Source organism: Nomascus leucogenys, chromosome 5 (assembly GCF_006542625.1).
Source record: "Nomascus leucogenys isolate Asia chromosome 5, Asia_NLE_v1, whole genome shotgun sequence".
NCBI classification, from domain to species: Eukaryota; Metazoa; Chordata; class Mammalia; order Primates; family Hylobatidae; genus Nomascus; species Nomascus leucogenys.
In genome coordinates, this window is record NC_044385.1 from 127,307,811 (window position 1) to 127,333,911 (window position 26,101).

Sequence of the window (26,101 nt, forward strand, 5' to 3'; positions counted from 1 at the left end):
TTCATCCTATCCCCACAATAAAATCTGAGCAGTTTGATGCCCACATCTCAAAATGCAACCCTAAAGTCAAAGAGAGAAGGGGTGTTCCATAGGGGGATAGCTGTTAAGAGCAGGTGAGTCTGGAGGGGCCATCCCTCTCCCATCAACTATAAAACTCTACCTAGTAAACTCCCAACTTGTAAATTCCATTCAGCTTGCAAGATCCAGGAGTAGAACCCCCAAGCAATTATAATGTAAAAGATTAACAAGTGATCCAGGGAACTGAGAGTCAAACAAAAAAGGTAAGTTAAATAAAAGTTATAATTATAAGGCCTATGGGAGAAAGCTAGGAGAGAAAGCGTGTTCTGGAATTAGGTCTAGAAAATGGTCAGTGTATTTCTGTGCATCCTGGTTAAAGAAAAGATGAACAAAGGGCGGTGTTGTTTAGAAGAGCAAGTCATTGGTGCAAGATGAATGAGCCCAGTGTGGTGGAGTCCTGCAGCCCCTTTCATCTCATTAAGTCCCTGTCACATCTCCACCCTCCTTCCATGTCCTGTGCTGCTACAGAAGTTCAACTTTGAGGTTGGAGAACTAGAACCACAATTTTCTTGGAGAGCTGGGGTATTGTAAACATTCACCCTGCATCTGTCTCTCCCTCCTCAATTCCATTTTGCACATTGCTCCCGGCGTGCTCCTCCTAAAGCCAGGTCTCGCATTATTACTATAATCTCCCTCCCTCCCCACCTCCACAGACTCCCCTTTTCTACTGATCACCATCCACATGAAGTGTGGGGCATTAAAGGTTCTTCATGCCCTTGACCAAGTCTCCAGTCTTGCCTTTGCATACCTATTCAGAAGACTTGGAATTCATTGAATAGAGTCAACTGACGCTCTCCTTGATAATTTTCTTTTTATTATTCCAGGCATCATTCTGTCTGCTGCTTCCCCATCTATGACAATTTAAATCCAAGTATTCTTTCTATAATGCTTAATTCGAATGGCACCACCACCCCAAAAGCCTCCTCTGATCACCACTCCACCTTTCTATGGCAGATTTAACAATTACCTTATATCATGGGGACCCACGCATCTGTCTTGTCTCTCCTACTGCAGTTTTAGCAAAGGTCATGTTGGTATGCTCAGCTCTGGCTTCTTCACAAGGCACAGCACAGTATATAGAAGATGCTGAGAAAGTTTTGATGGAAATAAAGAGATCTGTGGCTCAGGTGGAGAAGTAAGACTTGGAGAAGAAGCGAGGTTCTTTATAAGACAGAAAAGAAGGGGGAGGGGATGAATGAACATGTACAAAAACACTGAGATAAAAAAGAAGGAAGGTGGGGAAGTGCACATGAGAGACCTGTTATCTTGTCGGGTTGCTAGTTCCCTGGGAGATAGAAACAAGAGCTTGGGAAGCATCATAGAAGAACTACTCAAGGCAGAGGTCAGAAGTGCATACACATGTATTTCTAGAGGTGTGAAAGGAGACCTTGTGGGCTGGGGGGATATGGGGTGGACAAGATCAAGCCTGTGGTGTACCTATGGTTATGTGGGATGAATAAGAAATGGAGGAAGAAGGAGGTGCAATGTTAGAGAGTCCTAAAGTAGAATTGGAAAGGGAGTTAGTAGAAGACAGAGACTAAACTAAAAAACTAAAATGATAAAATGATAAAAAAGCAGACACACTGGGCAGCTTAAAACAACAGAAATGTATGTTCTCACAGTTCTTCTGGCTAGAAGTCCAGAATCAAGGTGTTGACATGGGGCCATTGTCCCTCAGAAGCCTCTGGGAGGCACCTTCCTTGCCTCTTGCAGCTTCTGGTAGCCCAGGTGTCCCTTGGCTCTGGGCAGCATAGCTCCGATGCCTCTGCCTTCACCGTCTCATGGCCATCCTCCCCACATGCCTGTGTCTTCAGAGGATACCAGGTGTGTTGGAGTAAGGGATTACCCTCCTCTAGTATGACCTCCTCATAAGTAATCATATCTGCAAAGACCCTATTTCCTAATAAGGTCATATTCACAGGTACTAAGGGTTAGGACTTCAACCTCTCCTTCTGGGAGTCACACTTCAACCCATAATAGTGGGTGAGAAGAGACCATATGAGTGGCATTTTCATCTTCATCTCAACTTCAACCAGGGCTGCCTGGCTTTTGGCTGGTTAAAATTTTGGGATCTGTTGAAGGACTTAGAAACAGTTCCACTGCTTACTGATATACTGAAAACCACCCATGTATAGAATGCCACTTCCTACAAAGAAACAGGCAAACACATCATTCTACTGGCTTAAAGCTGCTTTCCTGTAAGGCTTTATAACACTGGTTTTTCTTCTATGTACCCTTATCTCATTCAGCTTGGCCAAGGCACAGCCAGCCAGACACTGCTGATGTATGTTGGTCTGGAAGTACCATTAAGAATAGAGTGAGCCGGGTGCAGTGGCTCATGCCTGTAATCCCAGCACTTTGGGAGGCTGAGGCGGGCAGATCACGAGGTCAGGAGATTGAGACCATCCTGGCTAACATGGTGAAACCCCATCTCTACTAAAAATACAAAAAAATTAGCCAGGCATGGTGGCGGGCGCCTGTAGTCCCAGCTACTTGGGAGGCTGAGGCAGGAGAATGGCGTGAACCCGGGAGGTGGAGCTTGCAGTGAGCTGAGATCGTGCCACTGCACTCCAGCCTGGGCTACAGAGCAAGACTCCGTCTCAAAAAAAAAAAAAAAAAAAAAAATGAATAGCATTGGCCCTTCCATTCTTTCCATCTTTGTTCCCTTTGAGTCCCCTTGAAGTGCCATAAGGGTCACGCATGTGTGGCCTGCTCTCTCAGGGGCTCTAAGTCAAGTATTCCACCCGATATGCTTTCTGGTGCCTTTGGAACTGACAGCGCCCTCTAATTAAAGGCAGTGGGTGGCGTGATGACAGGATTAGTATCAGTGTCTGGCTTCCCTAAGGACCAGGGAACACTGTGACCCAAGTTTTCTCATCTGTGTAATGGGATTGTTCATATGTTTACGTATCTAGAGGTAAAATCTAAAAAGGGGTGGCGCTTAATTTGTCTGGCTTGCATCTGCTCTACCTGTTTCGGAAAAATCGTAGAGAGGAGTCCTATAGGAAGTGTGTGACTGTTTTGCTTCATTGAAAATATAGGGTGCTATGGCTTTAAATACATTGGTATTCTGTCCCTGGCTTCACTGCAGAAAGAACAACAATGATGTTCTGCTGAACATCAATTCCAGACGTTTTAGAAAGGGCTCAGCAGTTTTGTGAGAATGAAGCTGTATTACTCAAGTGTAATGAGCCAAAAACATCTTGTTTTTTATGCAGCACTAGTACAGACCCATGCCCTGGACCTGTAAGTGCCTTCTGTTCATTGTAGGCTTAGAAGGCACAGGCTATTCACTCAGCCTTATCAGCACAAGTGTGAAAGGAACATTCTGGCTCAGAGAATTGAGTTGAAATGAATATCAGGGACACAGCTTTTGCCAACTAATTATGGACTGAATATTCAATCCAGGGTTTGCAATGTGCTGCTACCGAGTGCCTGCCCCACCAAGAAAAGGATTTAACAATGGTCAACTCAGAGTAAATTATTTTACAAATCCAATATTTATTTTATCTTGTATGTACAAAAAGTAAACTCCAAGTGAACATCAAATCAAATCTAATCCTTTTGGCCACAGGGACTGGTTATTCTTTATCTCATAGTTACAGTGAATCATATAAACTGTAGACTGCCACCACCATGATACATCTGTGACACAGAAGGAATGTCCTATTTGCCTATCTATCTGAGGAATGTTAGAGAAAAATAGATCATAAAACAACCTGGAGGTCACAGGATTCTGAGAGAATCCCTCTGTTAAAAAACATCTAAACAGCAAATGTCCAATCTGTAATAAAATAGTTAAAGGTCCAAGTCCACTTCTACTTGGCTGACCCAGCACAAGAAATCTAACAGCACTTTGTAATCATTTTGCTTTTCTAATTTTCCCGGAGGACATGGGCCATTGACATATAAGGAAAAAAAAACAAAAACAAAAAATGATTAAGTTGTGTGATCCCTAACCTGTGAGTTCAGAGGAAGATTTTGCAGGGCACCATTATTTCCATAGAAGATTCTGGTAACAGAGATGTCATTTCAAATCTAACTAACATAGCAATGGTGTGTTAGGATCACCCAGAATGAAATGACTCCACTGATTTATGGCAAAACAGACATACCTTGGGTAAGAAATGAAACCAATGATAATATCACACATGCAAAGATTTTTTAAAATAAATTAAGCTGTCTAGTTTTATTCTTTTTGCTAAACTCACTCAGTTATTAAAAGGCTTCTTAAGAAACTGAACATCTTTGCACAACTATGTCACTCAAGTGATTTATCTACAGGTTTGTTTTAAACCACTAAGCATCCTGAGTCCATTTCTTTGCCTGGTGCTTGCACACACAATTTTCTTAGAAGGAGGCAACAGTTTCATTAGCATAACTGAGGACAGAAATCAACTTGTTCTGGTCACCAAATGTCTTGTGTATATTTAAAAATATAACACAAGAAAAAGAAGACACTTTTTAAAATTCAGAATCTGTAGTTTGTAAAACTACTGTCATTTTAGCATAAGTTCAGTGCTGACCTTTTCAGATCAATCATAAATAATAAATTCTCTCAAGAGAAATATTTCTAGTAGAAATGGGAAAGATGTGAACTAAAGCTATAACCCCTGTACCCTAAATATCAGCCACTTTGGGCTTAGCACTCTTTTGCGGGGTGGTGATAATACTGCATTAGAGCACATATGAATATATACCTTAGTTTACACAGACAGAATATATGACATTTTTGAGTGATATACATTTGCTTGCGGTATCATTTCTAATATTATCAGTACAGTCATTATACAAAAATTGTTTTGAACAATGATAGTAACCCATCATACATGCAGCTTATGCCTTTCTGTGGCAGGATGAAAATCAATTTATAAAAATCTTGTGACAAGTTGGAATTCAGTTATAGATCAATTACAGATTGCTCACTGGACAATCAAGGACATTATTAGAAAACAGTTTCCACCACTAGAAATTCATCTACATTGACATCCACCTAAATATCCAGAAGGTCATCCCCACTTTCGTCGCTCTCCACAGTCAGCTGCCGGGTCCACCACTTCTTAACTTCAGAACCGCAGGAAGCCGCGTCAGTCATGGGGTTCATTTTGCACACGACAGATTTCATGGTTGTCCTTCCTCCAAACCGTAAGTTGACTGAGGACACTGAATGGCTTATTGGTTTTGGGGCTGTGGAATTAATGAGTCCTATGAGCCACTTGGTATTGCCCCACCCTATTGTAATCATTCCTAAAAACCCGTGATATTCCCATCCGTGATACTTTTGGCTAACGTGTCCTATCCACAGATGCTAAGTAAACATCCTTTTCAGGACTTGATTCTTTACGTTCACGATAGATTTTTTTTTTTTAATTATGCTCATGGACAACTAATGATGTCATTTGGGAAAAAAAAGTGCTGTTCACCCCTTTCATTTTGAAATAATTACAAAAACTAGAAAATCACTAAAAAAAATTCCAATTTGGGAACTGTTAAGTGTCATAGAAACCTGTGCATTCGTTAGCATACGCAATAAAGAAAAAAACAAAAAGGAAGGAGAGTGTGACCCACAGTAAAGGCCAGGAGGGATGCAGTGAGGGTATGGGAGGAAAGGTGTGGTTCTGGGGCCTCACAGTCATGGTGTTGGGACCCACCTCTGTAACCTGTGGATATGTAGCTATGGGCAACTTCACGTCTCTGAACCCAAGTTTCCTCCATTGTAAGATGAAGACAATGAAAATGTCCTAATTAGACTATTGTCAGGATTAAAACAGGTTACATGAGATGACTTAGGAAAGTGCATAGCATGACACCTGTGACATTGTTGCTGCCCCCTCAAAATACTATTTTTCTTCTCCTCTGCCTCCTCAAACTCAGCCTGACCCCAACAGCATGTCTATTTCACGATCACCATTTTTGGTGGGGACCACCTAGGCATGGACCGGTGGAAGTCCTTTTTTTTTTTTGAGGGGAGACAGGTTCTCACTCTCTCACCTAGATGGGAGTGCAGTGGTGCAATCTTAGTTCACTGCAACCTCTGCCTCCCAGGCTCAAGCGATTCTCCTGCCTCAGCCTCCTGAGTAGCTGGGATTACAGGTGTGCACCACTACCGGTCAGCTAATTTTTGTATTTTTAGTAAAGACAGGGTTTCACCATGTTGATCAGGCTGGTCTTGAACTCCAGACCTCAGATGATCCACCTGCCTCGGCCTCCCAAAGTGCTGGGATTACAGGGGTGAGCCACTGCGCCTGGCCCAATGGAAGTACTTTTGACAGCATCATTTCTTTTGTCCATTTAAATGAATACCACGGACTGTGCATTCTCCCCAGGTCACCTCTCCTATCTGTCCCTGCAGCATCTAGCCCCCAGCTCTGTCCATGCCTTTGTTGCCTTGTGCTCACACCATAGTAACTTCCTCCAGCTTGTAACCTGCCTCCAGGCTCTGTCATAGACAATTCCCTCCTTTGCTGCAAAGTCAACTTCCTAAAGCACAGATTCCAAAAGTCACATACTGCTCAGAAATCTTTGCTAGCTCCTAATTGCCTACAGGAAAAAATTGAACCTACTCAGCTTGTAATTTAAGGCTTTTTGTGACCTGGCACCACCATCTACACTGTCTTGATGCTGTCATTCTCTTCTGTGTTTGAATAGGAGGAACTTAGATCTTCTCTGATCCCCAACAAATAAGTTCCTGGATATGAAAGGGGATACTTTCCTTGGTGGTAGTCCCAGTGAAGACCCACTGAACATCGTCAGCCTCAAAATGTAAGCTGTGCTGTCATCTGCTTTGTGGAACACGTATGCTACACATCTCCTTTCAACTGGGCTGAAGTTGGGGCACAGTTAAAGAGCATTATAAAGCTCCTGCTTTTTAGCATGAACTTCGTTTTCTATAGAGAAAAACATGTACAAGGACACTGGGCTGTGGGGAGCATTGCTCTCCCTCCATTCCTGAGTGCTTTTAATGGGATTATCCTGGCTTTCCAAAACCCTATACAGAAGAAGCTCATAGAAGAAAATTCTCTCACTGAGTCAGTAAAATATGGAAAATAATGGGATTGTTTATTAAAGGAAATGATTGAATGAGAGAACACAAGTAATGCACTTAGAAGAGTGACTGGCATACAGTGAGAACTACGTAAGTATTTGTTGTTGTTGTTACTGTATGGAGGTAAAGCAGCTTGCCTAAAGCCAGTGACCCACTCAGCTGCAAAGTGTGCTGAGACAAATCGGGGGCCTGTCCCTTTTTTGAGAACTTTGTGGCGTTTTCTGAATGATTGCATCTGCCCACTCCCTCTTCAACTGAATACTTTTGCCCATGTTTGAGCATGCCTTGAGGCACACAGAAAGCCCTTGGAAATTTCTCCCTCTTTCTGAATCTTGTCTTTTTCATAGGTGCTGGCTTCTCAGCCACGATAGCCTGAAATGTACCCGGAAAATGGGGGCTAATGTAAGTCATATTTAGAGGAGTTACTTTGGGGGACAATGTTTTTGACAAGACTGCATTTTTCATTATGTTGCTGTCTGTAAACAACTGTAGATGCAGACTTGCATTTTGAAAGGCAAGACCGAAAACACACAAACAGAGTAAATACCTTTAAAATGCCTCGATCGCTGGAGAAATGCCTGGATGTACCTACCTGAGGGCAGACGCCACTGCCCAAACTTCCTCTGCGGTTTCCCTGCATCGGCGGCATCTTGCCGACTTCCTCCTCGATCCGACAGCGTGGGGCTCAGGAGCTGCTGCTGGCTGCTTGTCTGCATGGGAGGAGAAGCACGCAGTTACCGTCTTTTTAACCCTGCGCTCTCCTCCTTTTACTATAAGAAAGGAAAACACACGGCAGGAGGACAAGTGGGAAGAACAACAGGGACTCAGAGTGTCCACAATGGGGAAAAGTGAAAATGGGTATAAAGGGTCACAGAAGCAAAAGAGCCACCACTGCACGCCGTGCTGAAGGAGACACCACTCTTCCTGGGATATCTTGTCCCCACTGCCTCGTTCCCCTCCATGCCTGAGAATGTCATTGTTTCCCTTCGTATCTTAAGGGGCACTGCAGGAAGGAAGGTGGGGCAGTGGGGACTGGCTGGCCGGGGGCAGTCTACTTTTGCCAGCCTGGAGATCCACACTTAGAGCTTCAGGGACAGAGTTCTCTGCAGGCAAAGCTGTATGATGGGCCGTGGCGGAGGAAGGAGCTGATAACAGTCTAAGCTAAAGTCAAAGAGAGATGCCAAGACTTCCCACACGTTGCACCTGTTCTCAGGTTCACCTGTCACCTCTCCCTTTCCTAACAAAAGCCTTGGTCTTCACATCTCTTCAGTATCCTCTTTTTTTTCTTTTATTTTTGTCACCTCTTAGGCTTTTTCATCTAAAAACAAAGGGCTCTGAAATCATCACTTTCCCCAGCCTCATTAGTCCTGTCTCACTGTCTGTCCTGACCTCAGCCTGCCTCCCTCTCCCATGCAAGACACTGCTAACCATCTTCAGGGTGACCAGTGGCAAGGCCACTGCAGATGCCCCCCCCTTGCCCCTTGGTTGACTAACTCCACAGAAGTCCCTGCAGTCGGTGGCAGATGATTTCTAAAGGCTGGGAAGCCCAAAACATGAGATCTACTGAAAACTGGGCTATGGCACCAGTGGGCCTCCTGGGGCACCCTGCTGGGCTGTGGAGCCTTAGGCTTCCAAAGGTACTCCCGGCCCCTGGCTGGCCTGGTGCTCTGCACAGAGCACGGGATCAGCTCCATGTCGTTAACCTCAAATCATAATTGCTGCCTCATAAAGGGGCAGATCCTCCCAGCCAGCTGCTTCTCACAGCACAGGACTCTCCAGGACGCTGATAACTCCCTGTACTCTTGAAAATAGACACATACATAGAGTTTGAAAGTGAAAATATGCTGTGACCTAATAAATAGAAACTCCTCAAGCCAATTGTCCTGAATTCCATATGTTCTTCTGATACCCAACCAGGAAAGGATATATCTTCAATGAGTCTGATTATTTAAGGAGGTTGAAAGCCAATTACAAACATTTTCACTGATTTTACTGCAAATTTCTATGACTTTAGTGAGGGGAGTTAAACATTTAGGGCAGAGCTTCCTGTAAACCATACTCCATGTCATATTTCCAGATTCAAATGCAGCCCTTAGAGCTGATGTTAACTCTTTAGACAAAAATAAAACTACAGAATTATGAAGTTCAGGGCATTAACATTTTTTTGGCATTCATATGAATCAGAATCTTTTTAAATAACCTCAACTGCATCTGAGATGGCAAAGACACAGACGTAATCTGGATCAATGGATTTCCATTCTCTCTTTTTTTTTTAATGAAAATATTCCTATTGGAAATATGGTCACCTTGTTTGAATGATCTGACCAGCACCCATTTTATTTATTTTTATTAAAGAAGCCCACGGAGTGTCCTGGGACAGAGGACGCCTCGTGCGCATACCTCGGGTTGCATGCTGTTGTCCTGACTGTTGGCGTTTGTGTCTTCACTGGGCTGGGTGGTCTCAATGCTGGGCGGGTTCAGAAACCGGCTCAGCTCTTGCTGTTGACTCTCTCTCAGGCTGTGGATGATACTGCATGACTGCTGCTGTTTCTATGGAAATACGATTGTTTGTTCAGTAAAATAAGCCCAGCATACCGCCTGCCCCACCGCCACACAAATCTTAGTTTCTTCTCCCCTCTCCTAAGACCTGCGTGATTGGTGACCTCTTAGGAATTTCCAAGTAAGGATCCTGAACTAGTTTCAATGTTCAGTTAAGGTAGGCTGATGCAAAGGTGGGCTTAGAGAGGTATGCATTGACTTCCCAGTCCATTTTCATTTGTGTAACAATCAGAATAGTGATGGTCATTGATGCTTGTGTTTTATTTATTTGTTTTTCTTTTTGTTGTTGGTGTTTTTTTTTTTTTTGATAGGCTCTCACTATGTCCCCTAGAGTTCAGTGGTGCAATTATTATAGCTTACTGTAACCTTAAACTCCTAGGCTCAAGCTATGCTCCTGCCTCAGCCTCCTGAGAGGCTGAGACTAAAAGTGTGCATGACTGTGGCTGGCTAATTAATTTTTTTCTTTCTTTTTTTTTCAGAGAGGAGGTCTCACTCTGTGGCCCAAGCTAGTTTCAAACTTCTGGTCTTAAGCGCTCCTCCCGCCTCAGTTTCCCAATGTGCTGGGACTACAGGCATGAGACACTGTGCCCAGCTTGTGTCTTATTTAAAATTACTAATGTAGCTATTCTATTTTTTCTCCTCTTATTTTATTCTAGGCTCATTAAGCCAATACAACCCCAACCCCTTTCCCACTTTCCTGCAAGTTGTAAGAGGCAAAGAGCCTCAGGTGGATGAGAAAACCTTTGTGCTTGTCTTGGTTCTGAAGTTTTCGGGCCAATCCAGGAGACCAATCTGTCTTGGCATATACTAAAGCCAGGACTCCTTGTGCCCTCTCAGAGCCAGAGGAGGACAGATTGATCCCTGGAGCTAACACAGCTACAGTGGCCAGCAGTGACGGGACATCACTGGGCAGCTGGCCTTGCTACAGGAGGTCGAGTTGCATCTTTTCTCTGGGAACATTTTCTCCTGCAGTAGAAATACATGTTTCTGCAATTGATGTTGTTGCTCTGAGGAAGAGGATTGAAACAATCTCTGTTATATATACATGTTTAGTGATTGCTTTGGGTTTCTTTCCCCCGCCTGTGAAACATGCCAAAAGCATTCATAAAAGTAATTATCTCATAGAAACATTCACTGTAAATACAGTATATGTCAACGTGGTATACATTCATTAATTTATGAGTTAGAGAATCTTATAGGCTTATAATTCAGGAAGCAGGAAACATCATTAATCTTGAGAGGTCTTTTCAGAATAAACAACATTATCAATCACAGTTTGTTGAAATTTTTAGCAGCAATTTAAAGTAGTTTTGCAAATTCAATATGTGGAAAAATTATAGAATTTTGAACAGTTGAGTTTAATAAATGGACATATTTTAATACCAATAAACTTTTTTTTTTTTTTGAGACAGAGTCTCACTGTGTCACCCAGGCTGGAGTGCAGTGGCGCGATCTCGGCTCACTGCAACTTCTACCTCCCAGGTTCAAGTGATTCTCATGCCTCAGCCTCCTGAGTAGCTGGGACTACAGGCATGTGTGCCACGCCTGGTTAATTTTTGTATTTTTAGTAGAGATGGGGTTTCGCCATGTTGGCAGGCTGGTCTCCAACTCCTGGCCTCAAGTGAGTTGAGCTCCTCCCTTGACCTCTCAAAGTGCTGGGATTACAGGCACGAGCCACCGCGCCTGGCCAATAAACTGCTTTTTAATTCTTCATGTCATATTATAAAAATGGGATTCCATGGAAACTCCTAACGGACTCTGCTGAAGAGGGCAGGGCTGACTGTGGACTAGAGTGAAAGTCTGCATCATGATCTGACCACTGTAAGTGGAGGTGGTGGACATAATTTAAAGGGATAGAAGGCTGATCACAGGAGCTAAACCCAGGTTCATGAAGCTCTTTTCTTTCATCCTCCTGTGGGGTGGGGCGGGGCGGGGCGGGGACGCGTGCAGTTCACTCACAGCTCTGATGCGCTTCAGGCACTTCTTGAGCCACATGCGGATGGTCTGCTTGGCCACCTCCTCCTCTATGGTGTATTCCAGCTGCTCCCTCGCCAGGAGTTCCTCCAGCTGCAAGCTCTTCCGGATGTCCACGGACCGGTATGAAAGCATGCTGGTGGGAGAAACACACCTGCAATCGCAGCTCTGATTCACCTGAGATTTACGTATCCTTAGATACGTCAAAATCCACAGAGGACATCACTCAGTCCAACAAGTCTAGCGTTTTGACACCACCCCTCGCCACCCGCATGTCTTGGGCTGGTCCTGTCACCTCTCTGTGTCTCCCTTCCCTGGTGTGTAAAATAAAGATAGTCCTGGTAACTCCTTTATTTAATGACTAGGTGAATTAGTATCTGTGAGGCTCTTATAGTAGTAAGTGCCATCTAAGTGCCTGTAAAGCAAAAGATCCAGGCTAGGAAAAGGCTTGCGACTTTCTCTGCAGAAGGAAGACCGCACCTCCCATACTTTCTTCACACTTAGTCCCCCATGGTGATGGTTAATATGCTCGGCTGTGCATCACACATCCCTACTCCCTGCATCCCATTTCCCTCTCTGTTTATCTCATTCATCCTTCTGTATCTTCCTTATTAATTAATTTTTTCTTTTTTTGAGATGGAGCTTCACTCTTGTTGCCCAGGCTGGAGTATAATGGCGCGCTGTCGGCTCACTGCAACCTCTGCCTCCTGGGTTCAAGCATTTCTTCTGCCTCAGCCTCCCAAGTAGCTGGGATTACAGGTGTGTGCCACCATGCCCAGCTAATTTTGTATTTTTAGTAGAGACAAGGTTTCACCATGTTGGTCAGACTGGTCTTAAACTCCTGACCTCAAATGATCCACCTGCCTCAGCCTCCCAAAGAGCTGGGATTACAGGTGTGAGCCACCACGCCTGGCCTTCCTTATTAATTTTAGAGGCTACCAAACAAACCCAGGGTTGAATAGCCACTCCCATTTAACCCTTGACACACAACAGGCCCATGCAGTTGTAGATGAAGCCAACACAGCATCACAGTTCATGGGGCAATAAGGCAGCTCCCAGGATGTCTGGACTGAGCAGTCCACCACCAGAGGAGAAGACAGCCCCTCTTGGCAGTATGATGCACCCAGGTGTAGCCACAGGATTCCAGGTTATGGCTGAGACCCATGCACCCTGGTGCACCTGTGAGCTACCAACTTCTGTGAGCTCAGTTCCACCCTAGAGCCCAAACCACAGCATGGAGGCTCTTGAGAGCACTGGTACATTGGGCTTCTCTTCTTTGCTAAATCTCTTCCCACCACAGAGGGAAAAAAATGAATCTTCTCTTCCTCTCTTCCCTGACTCATCAAGAATCTCATCAAAGCTTCATTGCTTTTATCTTCACTGTTTGTTTTTATCATATACTGGGCTACGGGAATAAATAGGAAGGGGAGAAACAGCCCCATCATAGATTTTGCCTGGGTCTATTTTTATTAGATACACCGGTATGTTCCAAAGAGGCTGAATATTAATTATTAATGACAACAGTATGCCTATCTGCCTCATGTCAATTTAAAAAATTTGCCATTAGGAGGAAAGACTCAGAAACATTGACAGAGATGACATCCTTTGTGATTCACATGCATTTCCCCGTCCCGTCTTTTTTGCTTTTTAGCTTGTTCATGGAAGAACTGGATGGGGGAGGTGAAATTGATAACTTGAGAGAACTTTTCCCAGATTCTTCCTGTACTGATCTGATCCTTTTTTTTTTTTTTTTTTCAGCTTCTGGCCACAAGCATATTTCTGTACACCTGAGTTCTGAAATTTGAGACACAACACAAGATCCCACACACTACTTGTAGGTACTGCTATGTGATTAGAAAAGCTACTGCTAGTCAATCGCTCTTAATTTTTTCTGTGGCATGGACCCCTGTGGCAGTGGAGCTTATGGGACATTTCTTAAAATAATGCTTTAAATGCACAGAATGAAATACACAGTATTACAAGGGAAACCAATTATATTAAAATACAATTCTCAAATTTACTTTAAAACGGCGGTGATATAGTAACATAAGTGCCTCCTTTATTATTCCATTAAATAATACCATCTAGCAGAGCTCAAATGACTACCATAACTCAGAAGCACTGGTGAGCATAAATGATATTTTAAGATGTCATCCAAGGCAATCAGTTACGTAATCTGAAAATATCTATGATTTCTCCTGGTAACAAAGCTATGGGTATTGCTATGTGACGGTGGTTTGTTGCCTACGTTCATCACGGAAGAGAATGCCGCATTTCAAAGACTGATTAGCGAAAATAAAGATGTAATTGTTTCCCCTTGCAAGTCCATGGGCCTCTGTTTTACCCATGGACTCCTGCTTAAGAAGCTGTTATGGTTTAAATGTTTCCTCCCACAAAAAGATATGTTGGAGTCCTAACCTCTAGTACCTCAGAATGTAACGTTATTTGAAAATAGAACATTGCAGATGTAATTAGTAATTAAGTTAAAAGATGGACTCCTGTCCATCCTGTGGATAGGATGGATATGTAATATGACAGATGTTCTTATAAAAGGAGGAATTTGAACATAGATACACACACACACACACACACACACACACACACACACACACACACACACACAGAATGCCATGTGAAGATGAAGGGAGACCAGGCTGATGCTTCTACAGGCCAAGAATGCCCAACATTGGCAGCACACCCCCAGCAGCCAGGGGAGAGGCTGGGCAAGATTCTCCCTCGCAGGCCTCAGAAGGAACCAGCACTGCAATACCTCCATCTCGGGCTTCCAGCATCCAGGGCTTCGAGACTATACCTTTCTGTTGTTTAAATCCCTCAGCTTAAGGTGCTAAGTTACAGTAGCCCAAGGAAACAAATACAGAAGTCTCCCAGGGAGAAGAAACGGCAGAGACTCCATTTGACCCTCTGTCCTGTCTGGGTGCTCATGAAATGTCTGGAAAATCTGGTGTTTTAGTCAACGGGGCAACCATCACAGAGCAGGCCAGGCAAATTCTTATCAGACCTGTGCAAGTGAGGCGCTCTGCATGTTAGTTCCAGCTTTGCCAGAGCCCTGTAACCGCAAGCAAGTCACTAAGCTCTTCCGGGCAGTTCCCGCATCACAGGGAAGGGGTTGGGACTGTGCTCTCCCAGATCCCTTCCACCTCTCCCCTTGGGGAGCACCTCAACGGGCAGGGGTTCCTATGGGACGTCAGGGCACGGCTGCCCAGCCCTCCCCTGTGAGGCACCTACTTGGAAATGATCACTGGAGGACAGCGGGAAAGGGCACTTAGCGCCTGGGACATGTGACCTCGCTTCGTGACCACAGCAGATGTGGCATTTTGGGTTGGAAACACACTTGTTAATTGTACTGCAGAGGCCTTGAAGGCTGACAGCTGTGGTTTCTGGCCCCCGTTCAGCCCTGCAAAAGCCTGCCTTGTACCTCAGGACATCGTGGAAGGTGACGTCGCCGCCGTTGTGGAGCCTCTCCATTTCGTAGCACATGTGCTTAAACAGGAGTTTGTCCTTGTCCAGGTCCACCTCCAGCCTCCCACGCAGCAGCCGCAGCAGGAACTTGACGCGGAACGTGGGGATCACCCCCTGGGGGGCAGAGCACAAGAAGCAGCAAATCATCATCAGGCCTCGCTGATTCGCTTGGGTTTCTCAAAAAAAAAAAAAAAAAAAAAAAAAAAAAAAAAAAGGTGCTATTTCTCAAAAGCTAGCATAATTAGCACCAGATGTGAAGAAAGCTGGTCACCTCCTTGGAGCCTTGTGGAATTAAGTGCACTGAGAAGAGCAGAGGATAGAAAACTGAGTGATAAATTTCTGCTGGTGCTTCTCTCTCTGGGATGTCACCACATTGCAGCATTTGGAGTGAGGCATGGGAAGCTCCCCTTCAGCCCCTCAGGACTCTGCTCTTGGTCTCACCAGGTTGATGCTCGCATAGCCTGTCCCACAGACTCCGCCTCCAACACATGCACTGAATGGGTCATAATGCACTCACACAAGGTAATGGACAAGTGTAATCCTCCTCTTCACTCAGTCTGGAGGCTAGGAACGTCTCAATGTTTATTACATGTTTTTCTACAATTAAAAGATAACTCATGGTGGATCATGCTTGTAATCTCTGCACTTTGGGAGGCCGAGGTGGGTGGATCACCTGAGGTCAGGAGTTCGAGACCAGCCTGGCCAACATGAGGAAACCTGGTCTCTACTAAAAATAAAAAAATTACCCGGACGTAGTGGTACGTGCCTATAGTCTCAGCTATTCGGGAGGCTGATGCTGGGGAATCACTTGAACCCTGGAGGCAGGGGTTGCACCACTGCACTCCAGCCTGGGGACAGAGTGGGACTCCATCTCAAAAAAAAAAAAAAGATAACTCCTTTTCATGTCTTCTTCAGGATTAGAAAAACTATATACAGGAGAATTAGGCCCCCAGCTCTGCCCTCTTCTGGGGTCAGAACTGATCCAGACACTGAGAATCTAAGATGTGTCGCTACCTTCCATGCAACACAAACCACCATGCCCCCTGGCTGTATCTTTGGATGAAAGTGCTGGGCAGAACATTGGTGACCATGAGTGCCTGCCAGTTACTGACATCTCGGTTTGCAGGGCAGTGTGGTCTTCATGTGTGTATTGCATGAAAGCAGGTTCCCGTGGGTGACAGTTAGAGAGAGAAAGGTGGATCCCGAGGAGCTGCGAGTGAGCTCAGATGCCCTGCATGCAGGGCACGTACTACCTTGAAAGCCCTCAAGACTGAAGCTTGGGCGGGCGAGGGTACCAAGAAGAGGCAGCAAATTAGGGTGAGTGCACTGCCAGGGCCCTCACTTGTGATGCCCATGCTGGCTCCTTGCTCTTTGTGCCCTTCATCAATTCTTCTTGAACTATTTCCAGATCTCGCCCCAAATACCCTGGCAGAACTTTCCTTGTTCAGACATGAGGTCCCACAGCACCCCTCAGGCCTCCTTCATGGTCATTCCTGCCGGCGCAGCTCCAACCCCAACTACTGTCTATAGTTTTAACTTCTGGAAATACTGCACTATTATTATTTCACTTTTTATTAGTTGTCTCCACCTATTAGAACGTAAGCTCTGTGAGTACAGAAGCTGTTCCTTCTTGTTCACTGCTATATCCTCAGTGCCTAGACCTGTGCCTGAGTGTTTGCTAGGAAGAGGAAGAGAGAAGAGGAGGAGGAGGAAGAACAGGAGGAAGTGGAGAAGGAGGGGGTGGGGGAGGAGAAGGTAGAGGAAGGGGTAGAGGAGGAGGAGTGGGAAGATGAGGTGGAAGAGGAGGTGGATGAGGAGGAGGAGGAGGTGGAGGTAGTTGAGGTGGTGGAGGTGGAGGAGGAGGAGGAGGTGGAGGTAGATGAGGAGGTGGAGGTAGATGAGGAGGTGGAGGTAGATGAGGAGGAGGAGGGGGTAGACGAGGAGGAGGAGTAGGAGCAAGGGAAGGAGGTGGAGGTTGATGATGACAATGACAAGAAGAGGAAGAACAGACTGCAGCTACTTTGGCTAATTTTAAGAAATCTTGGGTAAACTTTATGGTTAAAACATTCAAGTAGTAACTCAAAAATAATCCAATACACACCTTCAGACACCACTTAAATAACTCCTTTGTACTTTTAATTGGGATTGCTGCTTGAGTTTGAGGTGGTCATGAATTTGTAATGTACTGTCCCTTTGGTAGTTTCAGTGTCACCTCTTTTTCTAGCCTAAGCCCAAGCCTGATTCCTACAGAGTTCTTTTGGATTCCTTTCCCTGCTGGCCTTCTGAAAGTCTGAAGAAGAGGATGTTCATGGTTGAAGATCATGTAAGGAGGAACGACGCTCTCTCCCTTCCTAGAAGATTCTGCTGAACTGTAAATGATGGCTTTCTGCAATTCACCATTTAAAAATTCAATCTATGTCATTTGCCAACCTCAAAACCATTTAAGTGTTTGAGACATGTTGGTAAGTCTCTTTGAGGTGGGGCATGAAACAACAACCCACTCCCATACCTCTCTTTTATCATCCACCATGTTCCATATGATTTGAAAGTGGCGAAGATCATTGTAACTTAAAAGCTGGTCCTCCTCAGTGGAATAAAACAAGGAGAAATTCTCCACAATTATGGCTTAAAAAAAAAGAAAAATTCAGAAGTTAGACAATTGTGCTAATCTGTCATATTTTAGAAAGAGTAAAACATCTACTATTAATAATGGATTCTATCACCTACATCATAAGCCAAATTTTTAAAGTGCTTTTAGTATGGTTTCCAAATTGGCATGTTTAAACTTGGACTAAGCTATTTCTCTAGCTCCTGCCTTTCCAAAACATGAGGGTCGTAAGCACAAACACACATTCTGTGTATAGAGATAGTCATGCCAGCTGGCTTTAACTCTTAGTTGAGAGTTCCAGGGCTGTTTTTAAAGGTCAAATTGAATTCTGGGTGGCCCCACAGCTGGGTAAATAAGGTGTACCTTTCAAAAATATAAATCTGATATTTCAAGGCTAGAAAGATAGTCCTCTCTGATATTTGTTCAACTCAATCCATGAGAAGAGCTCTTTTGAAATTAATGATCATAACAAATGCTACAACTCTTAAAATTGCAGTCAACTGTCATTTACATGCCTTTCAAAGGTCTTTTCAGCTTCTGGATTGAGAGACAACAATTTATAATTAATGCCATGAAACACCCACCCCAAGCAATCCAAGATAATTGCTTGAAAATCATACATAATTATCTAAGTACCTGAGTTTAAAGAGTAAAAAGTATTCAACTAACATCACTTACCTACAAGCAGATTTAGCATGATGTAGGCAATGATGACATAAAATGAACAGAAATACATAAGTGCTCCAGCATAATTTCCACAGTCTGTTGCCCAGTATGTAAATTCATCTGGAGTACAAAACGGAGGCTGAACCTTTGGGGCATTGGGGTGGAAGAAGGAGGAGAGGATAAGAGTAGAGAATACAAATTTCTTTTAGCTGACTATAGTTAATAAATAGATTCCTAAACATATAGCATATCATTAACTTCAAAGTAAGCTTTCAAAAACCACATACATTGGGTACATCATCTGTAGCAGAAATAAAGAAGAATATTTCACTTATGCTATGCTGTTATCTTGTAGAATCCCAAGGTTATTGCCATTTTTAAAAGCACAATGAAAATGAACCGATCTCCACTAGATATTCTTTCTGCCACCGCCACCAGACCCAAGTGATAAGTAGCCACTGTGCTCAAACTGCAGAAAATCAAATAAAAAGACATTTGCAAGTTTTTCTCTGACTGAAGTAATGGGTTAAGGTTTGGGAATATAGACTCTACAGGTATACCTCGGAGACATTGCAGTTTCAGTTCCAGACTGCTGTGATAAAGTGAATATTGCAATAAAGTCCCATGCATGTTTTGGTTTCCCAGTGCATACGCAAGTCATGTTTATACCATACTGTGGCTTATTAAGTGCACAATGGCATTATGTCCAAAAAGGTACAGACCTTAATAAAAAGTATTTTTATTGCTAAGAAAAGCTAACAACCATCTGAGCCTTCAGTGAGTTGTAATCTTCTGCTGGTGGTGGAGGGTCTTGTTTCAATGTTGATGGCTGCTGACTGAGCAGGGTGGTGGCTGCTGAAGGTTGGGGTGGCTGTGGCAATTTCTTAAAACAAGTCAGTATGGAAGTTTATCATATCAATTGACTCTTCCTTTCATGAAAGATTTTTCTGCAGCATGTGATGCTGTTTGCTAGCACTTCACCCACAATAGAACTTCTTTCGAATTTGGAGTCAACCCTCTCAAACCCTGTTGCTGGTTCATCGAGTAATTTTATGTAACATTATTATGACTATGTTCATAGCATCTTCTGCAAGAGTAGATTCCCTTTCAAGAAGCCACTCTGATCATCCATAAGGCGCAATCTTCATTCCTTCAGGTTTGATCAGGAGATGGTAGCAATTCAGTCGTGTTTTCAGGTTCCATTTCTAATTCTAGTTCTCTTGCTATTTCTACCAACCATGTGCAGCAACTTCCTTCACTGAAGTCTTGAACCCCTCAAAGTCATCCATAATGGCTGGAATCAACTTCTTCCAAATTCCTGTTAATGTTGATGATATTTTGACCTCCTTCCATGAATCATGAATTTTTTTTTTTTTTGAGACGGAGTCTCGCTGTGTCACCCAGGCTAGAGTGTAGTGGTGCGATCTCTGCTCACTGCAAGCTCCGCCTCCAGGTTTACGCCATTCTCCTGCATCAGCCTCCCAAGTAGCTGGGACTACAGGTGCCCATCACCACGCCCGGCTAGTTTTTTGTATCTTTAGTAGAGATGGAGTTTCACCATGTTAGCCAGGATGGTCTCGATCTCCTGACCTCGTGATCCACCTGCCTCGGCCTCCCAAAGTGCTAGGATTACAGGCGTGAGCCACTGCGCCTGGCCATGAATGTTCTCAATGGCATGTGGAATAGTGAATCCTTTCCAGAAGGTTTTCAATGTACTTTGCCCAGATCTATCAGAGGAATCACTATGGCAGCTATTAGCCTTATGAAATCTATTTCTGAAATAGTAAGACTTGAAAGTTGAAATGACTCCTTGATCCATGGACAGAACGGATGTTGTGTTAGCAGGCATGAAAACAACATTAATCTCCTTATACATCTCCTGATACAGCTCTTGGGTGACCAGGTAGATGCATTGTTAATGAGCAGTACTACTTTGAAAGGAATTTTTTTTTTTCTGAGCAGTAGGTCTCAAGAGTGGGCTTAAATATCCAGCAAACCATACTGTAAACAGCTGTTCTGTCATCCAGGCTTTGTTGTTCCATTTATAGAGCACAGGCAGGGTAGATTTAGCATAATTCTTAAGAGACTGTATTAGTCCGTTCTCGCACTGCTAATAAAGACATACCTGAGACTGGGTAATTTATAAAGGAAAGAGATTTAATTGACTCACAATTAAATGTGATTGGGAGGCCTCTGGAGACTTACAATCACGGCGGAAGGGGAAGCAAATACGTCCTTCTTCACATGGTGGCAGCAAGAAGTGCCAAGCAAATGGGGGAAAAAGCCCCTTATAAAACCATCAGATCTCACGACAGCTATAGTGAGAACTCAGTATCACAAGAACAGGATGGAAGAAACCACCCCCGTGATTCAATGATCTCTGCCTGGTCCCTCCCATGACACATGGAGATTAAGGGAACTACAATTCAAGATGAGATCTGGGTGGGGACACAGTCAAACCATTGCAGGGTCCTAGGATTTTTGGAAAGGTAAATGAACATTGGCTTCCACTGAAAGTCCCCAGCTGCATTAATCCCAAACAACAGAGTAACTCTGTTATTTGAAGCTTTGAATCCAGGCATTGACTTCTCCTTTCTAGCTATGAAAGTTCTAGAGGGCATCTTCTTCCAATAGAAGGCTGTTTTGTCTACACTGAAAATCCATTTTTTAGTGTAGCCACCTTAATTAATTATTTTAGCTAGATCTTCTAGATAACTTGCCACAGCTTTTATATCAGCAGCACTTACACTTTTATATTATGGAGATGGCTTCTTTCTTTCCTTAAACATCATGAACCAACCTTTGCTAGCGTCAAACATTTTTTTCTGCAGCATCCTCACCTCTCTCACCCTTCATAAATTTGAAGAGAGTAAGGGCCTTCTTGTGCATTTGGCTTTAGCTTAAGGGCATGTTGTGGCTAGTCTGATCTTCTATTCAGACTGGTAAAACTTTTTCTCCATATCAGCAGTAAGGCTATTTCTTATCAGTCATGTGTTCGCTGGAGCAGCATTTCAATTCCCTTCAAGAACTTTTCCTGTGAATTAACAACTTGAGTAACTATTTGGTGCAAGGGACCTAGCTTTTGGGCTAACTCAGCTTTTGACATGCCTTCCTCCATAAGCTTAATCATTTCTAGCTTTTGATTTAAAGTGACTGATGTGTGAATCTTCTTTTCACTTGAACACTTATAGGCCATTGTAGGGTGGTGAATCGGCCTAATGTCAATATTGTTGTGTCTCAGGACATAGGGAGGCCCGAGAAAAGAGAGGAGAGTTGGAGAAACAGCTATTTGGTGCAGCAGTCAGAAGACATATGACATTTATCAATTAAATTCTCCATCTTATTGAGCATGGTTCATGGCACCTCTCAAAAAAACTACAAAAGAAACATCAAAAGATCATTGATCACAGATCACCAAAACAGATATAGTAATAATGAAAAAGTCTGAAATAGTGAGAATTACCAAAATGTGATACAGAACCAGAAAGTGAGCAAACATGCCATTGGAAAAATGGCCCTGATAGACCTGCTGAACACAAGATTGCCATAAACCTTCAATTTGTAAAAATGCAATGTCTGCAAAAGGCAGTAAGTGAAGCACAGTAAAATAAGATGTGCCTGTACATAGCAAATTCACATTCAAATTGTGTAAGGAGTAGGCCCCATTCTTGGAACACTGTTATGGGATGCTATGGAATAGCACAAGACTTAAGTCATCGAAAACTCTCTCATTGTTTACAGGCTCCATAAAATGCCCACACCTCTGAGAGAACTTTCTGGTTTTTCTCTGCAAGGTAAACTAGCTCTCTCTTCTATAATCCCAGCATTCTGCTTGTATTTTTATTTAAGATTCATTAAATTTTGCCTTGTGTTCTATTTGATTTGGCAAATTCTCCTTGTTAATTCATGCATGAAGTCCTAGCGCTCCTACTGTGTGCTAGGTTTGTGCCAAGTTTCAGGGGAGACTGGTAAGAAAGACATAGGCCCTGTCTGTTCTTCCTGCGGACAGTTGAGTGCTGTGCAGTCCAATATGGTGACCACTAGCTCCATGCAGGGACGTAAATTTAAATTTATGTTAATTAAAATGTAATAATATAAAATTAAAACTAAAATTCAGTTCCTCAGTTGTGTTAGTCACATTTTAAATGCTCCATAACTACATATGGCTAGTGGCTCCCGAATTGGACAGTGCAGATTTCCATCACTGCAGAAATTTTTTAACACAGCATTGGTCTGTCCTGTAGTGAGAAAGAGATAAAATAAATGAATGTAAGCCAATAATTCACTACAGCTCCTTATTACAAAGGAGAACTATAGAGCAGCATAAGAACATGTAGCTGGCTGTCTTAGCTTAAGGCAAAAGACCTGTTTAAACTGAGGCCGGAAGGATGATGCTTGGGGAAGACAGGATATAGTAAGAAGGAAGTTTAAAGTATACTTTATAGTATAAAGGAAGAGTGGCTCAGAGCCCTTGCGATAAGCTCCTGGAGTGTGCCTTGGAGTTGTTGAAGACCTAGCCCCTAACATATAGCTGAGGGGCAGTGAACTATCCACTGAATACATTAAATTAAAGGGCTCCCTGTTTGACTTTGATTACCAAAATATTAAAGATGGGAGGGAAAGAACAACACTCACAGAATGCATATTTGTTGAATAGAACTACAATAGCTCAAGCTGGGTTGAGTATTTTGCCCTAAATATTCACACATTGGAAAGTATAATAATGCAATTTTATGGACTGAAGTGTCAGGATTTATATTTCATACACAAAGTCTTGACGCTAACAAGGATGATCCTGCCAACACTGTGTTGCAAGAGTTTCATGCTGATTCTAAGTCTAAGCCTTGTTCATGATGAGAGATATTTACCATACAGTCATGCATAATCTTGTTCCAGTCTTCACCGGTGACAATTCGGAACAGTACGGTAATAGCTTTGCCAGCCGAAGAAAAATTTGCATGCCTGATTTAAGAAAAAAAGATTAACAGAATGTGAATAGAAGGGTTTGTCATGAAATAGCATGGTTTGCCACCACCAAAACAAGTGGAGGTTGTAGCAAATTTGGTTGCTAAGTTACCTTTTCCAAAGGTTATACCTTTTTATTAGTTTGTCATTTATACTTGCCTCCAAATATAGCTGTCTGAACACCCAACTGTAGCATGACCACTAATTTATTGCCATTCATCTTGAATGACTAAGTAGGCAGGCTTTGGCAACTAAGTGATTCCTTCTTTCACTTGGACGATGCTATAAAAGGTGGGGCAGCCATGTATCTAATTCCTACAACCAGACATATCGATATATACTTTGTTGCATCAGGACTTTAAAAAAAACAATGAGACGCATCTATGAAACTTAGGCAAATAGTTAAAAACTGCTTTTCATATATTATATATATAATATATATGTTACAACCATTATAACATATTACATATATATTACAACCATTTGGGGGGCTCTAAATTCCCATATTTTGCTGAGAAAGAAACCCAAAGTTATCTTAAAATTGTTCCATCTGAAAATAATATATCACTTTTTGGCAATATGTAGATAGAAAAAGTGCTGGAATTGGGAGTGATGATTACTGAATGTTGGTGGAATTATGGATTCTTTTTGTTTTATTTCTAATTTTTCTAAGGTTTTGAAAGTAGACCTTTTCAGCTGAATAACCTTTTTCAACTGGAAAAATATCATTCAAAACTTGGCTATTATTTTAATTTCCAACTGATTACTTCCCTTTCCCCTCTCCTAGACTTTAATAGACAAAAAAATTTGTTTATTTAAAATTTTATTACTAAAGGGTTTGCTTGATAAATGAATAGAAAGATAAGTATACACCAACCTGTTAATATTCTCCCCATATTTCACAGTACCAAATAAAACAACTCCAGCAAAAGCGTAACACAGCAGCAAAAGGAACATGCCTACTATGATAAAGAAGCTCTTGTACATGCTGACGACCACGGTCAAGAGGAGCATCTTTAGCGTTACCTGGGGACCAGGGGTGGGAAGCAGGGAGAGAGAGAGAGAGAGAGAGAGAGAGAGAGAGAGAGAGAGAGAGAGAATATTCAATCTATTAAGCTATGGAAGACCTGGGTAGCACTAATCTTTAAGCAGATTGGCTCAAAAGTGACTCTTAGGTGTATCATTTGAAAGTTGCTTTCTATAAGGTATTAAATCTAAATATTCTTCAAAACCCACCAGGCATTGGGTGAATTTTATTCTTACTTCAAGCATTTCAGCCTCTTCACACAAATTAATAAGAGTAACACTAAGCATTTTCACCTTCCATTTTCTCTTCTCCTGCTCCTCAATTCTCTATGATAAGGGCTACACATTTTTGACTGATAGCAAGTAAACTCAGGTTTCTTCCACAAACAGACTTTCACAAAAACAAACCTAAGCAAAGGTATAATACTAAATAACTATCAAATATTAAGTATATTGGTTATGTGTATATATGGAATGTATATATGAAATAATGTTTGTAATAAAAAAAGGAAACGGCATTGTAAAAAATGAAAAATATATGTGGAATATAACCATGAACATTAACAAATAATATTAAAAAATCTGGAATCTTATCCTGGCTAACGTGGTGAAACCCTGTCTCTACTAAAAATACAAAAATTAGCTGGGTGTGGTGGCACATGCCTATAATCTCAGCTACTTGGGAGGCTGAGGCAGGAGAATCACTTGAACCTGGGAGGTGGAGAAAACAGCTGAGATCCTGCCACTGCACTCCAGCCTGGTGACAGAGCAAGACTCCATCTCAAAAAAAAAAAAAAATCTGGAATAATGGAAACATAAAAATTCATTACAGATTATTTTTCTTTGAAGTTACTTTATTGAAAATAAAAATAAAAATGCATTAAGAAAGAATATTGGTTTTTGTTTTCATGACTGATGTTATCTTTAAATTAATAAATTTAAATAATTTACTTAATTATTGAATGTAAAGAATAAGCAACATAAATGGCAGGAAACACATCGAATGATAACTAAGCTACTGATTCATTTAATAATGTTTAATGTTTGTTAATCTTGACTTATGATGTCTAGTAATTTGTGATTACATCCCTAAATACCCGGAGGTAAGGCTGTAATCAATTAATCACCATTCTTTCATTAACACATATATGACCTTTAAGATAAGATTCTTCACAAAGTACTTACATGTTTTCCACAGATGGAGAAAAACCTAAATACAATCACACAAGCGCCCATCATGTAGGTATATGCATTCTGAAATTTAAACAGAAGACACGCTCAGAATTTGCACAAAAGATCTTGTTACAGTTCCATTTTTTAAGCCTTCTGTGAAGTATACTGAATAATTAGCTTAATATGTGTAAATTCTTATAAGAAAGTTATCTAAAAAAGTGCTGAAAAGGTCACTGCAAAAACTCATGAATAAATATTAGATTTAAAATTCAATCTCAAATGAAACTTCGGGTTCTGTTTTGCTCAGCTAAATTCTGTATTTTGAAATTTACTTTACATAAAATGATGACCAGCTCTTTTGCATACAGGGTGTGAAAAACACAGGATAACTGTGCAACATAGGAAGGTCAACTGACATAGGAGATAAAGGAATCCTGGCAAAGAGAAAGGGCTGATAGTGGAAAAGATTGCCAGAAGTCAGATTCTAGACACCACTGAACAACAAACACACACTCATTCCTCTAAGC

At 42.4% G+C, this 26,101-nt stretch overlaps 1 protein-coding gene across 7 annotated transcripts in view; it reads right to left on the reverse strand.

Annotated features, from left to right (window-relative positions):
- Nucleotides 1-3,559: 3,559 nt before the first annotated feature.
- Nucleotides 3,560-26,101, reverse strand: part of NALCN (sodium leak channel, non-selective) — a 365,686-nt gene continuing 343,144 nt past the window's right edge. For all 7 annotated transcript variants that reach the window (XM_030813654.1, XM_030813651.1, XM_030813653.1 and 4 more), the window contains 10 exons: nt 25,587-25,655; nt 24,253-24,401; nt 23,279-23,372; nt 18,423-18,555; nt 17,646-17,761; nt 15,093-15,250; nt 11,642-11,792; nt 9,524-9,673; nt 7,716-7,833; nt 3,560-5,265 (listed from right to left, as the gene is read on the reverse strand). In XM_030813654.1, coding sequence (XP_030669514.1) covers nt 5,072-5,265; nt 7,716-7,833; nt 9,524-9,673; nt 11,642-11,792; nt 15,093-15,250; nt 17,646-17,761; nt 18,423-18,555; nt 23,279-23,372; nt 24,253-24,401; nt 25,587-25,655 — 1,332 coding nt within the window. In that variant the 3' untranslated portion in view covers nt 3,560-5,071. The remainder of the gene's footprint in view (nt 5,266-7,715; nt 7,834-9,523; nt 9,674-11,641; nt 11,793-15,092; nt 15,251-17,645; nt 17,762-18,422; nt 18,556-23,278; nt 23,373-24,252; nt 24,402-25,586; nt 25,656-26,101) is intronic.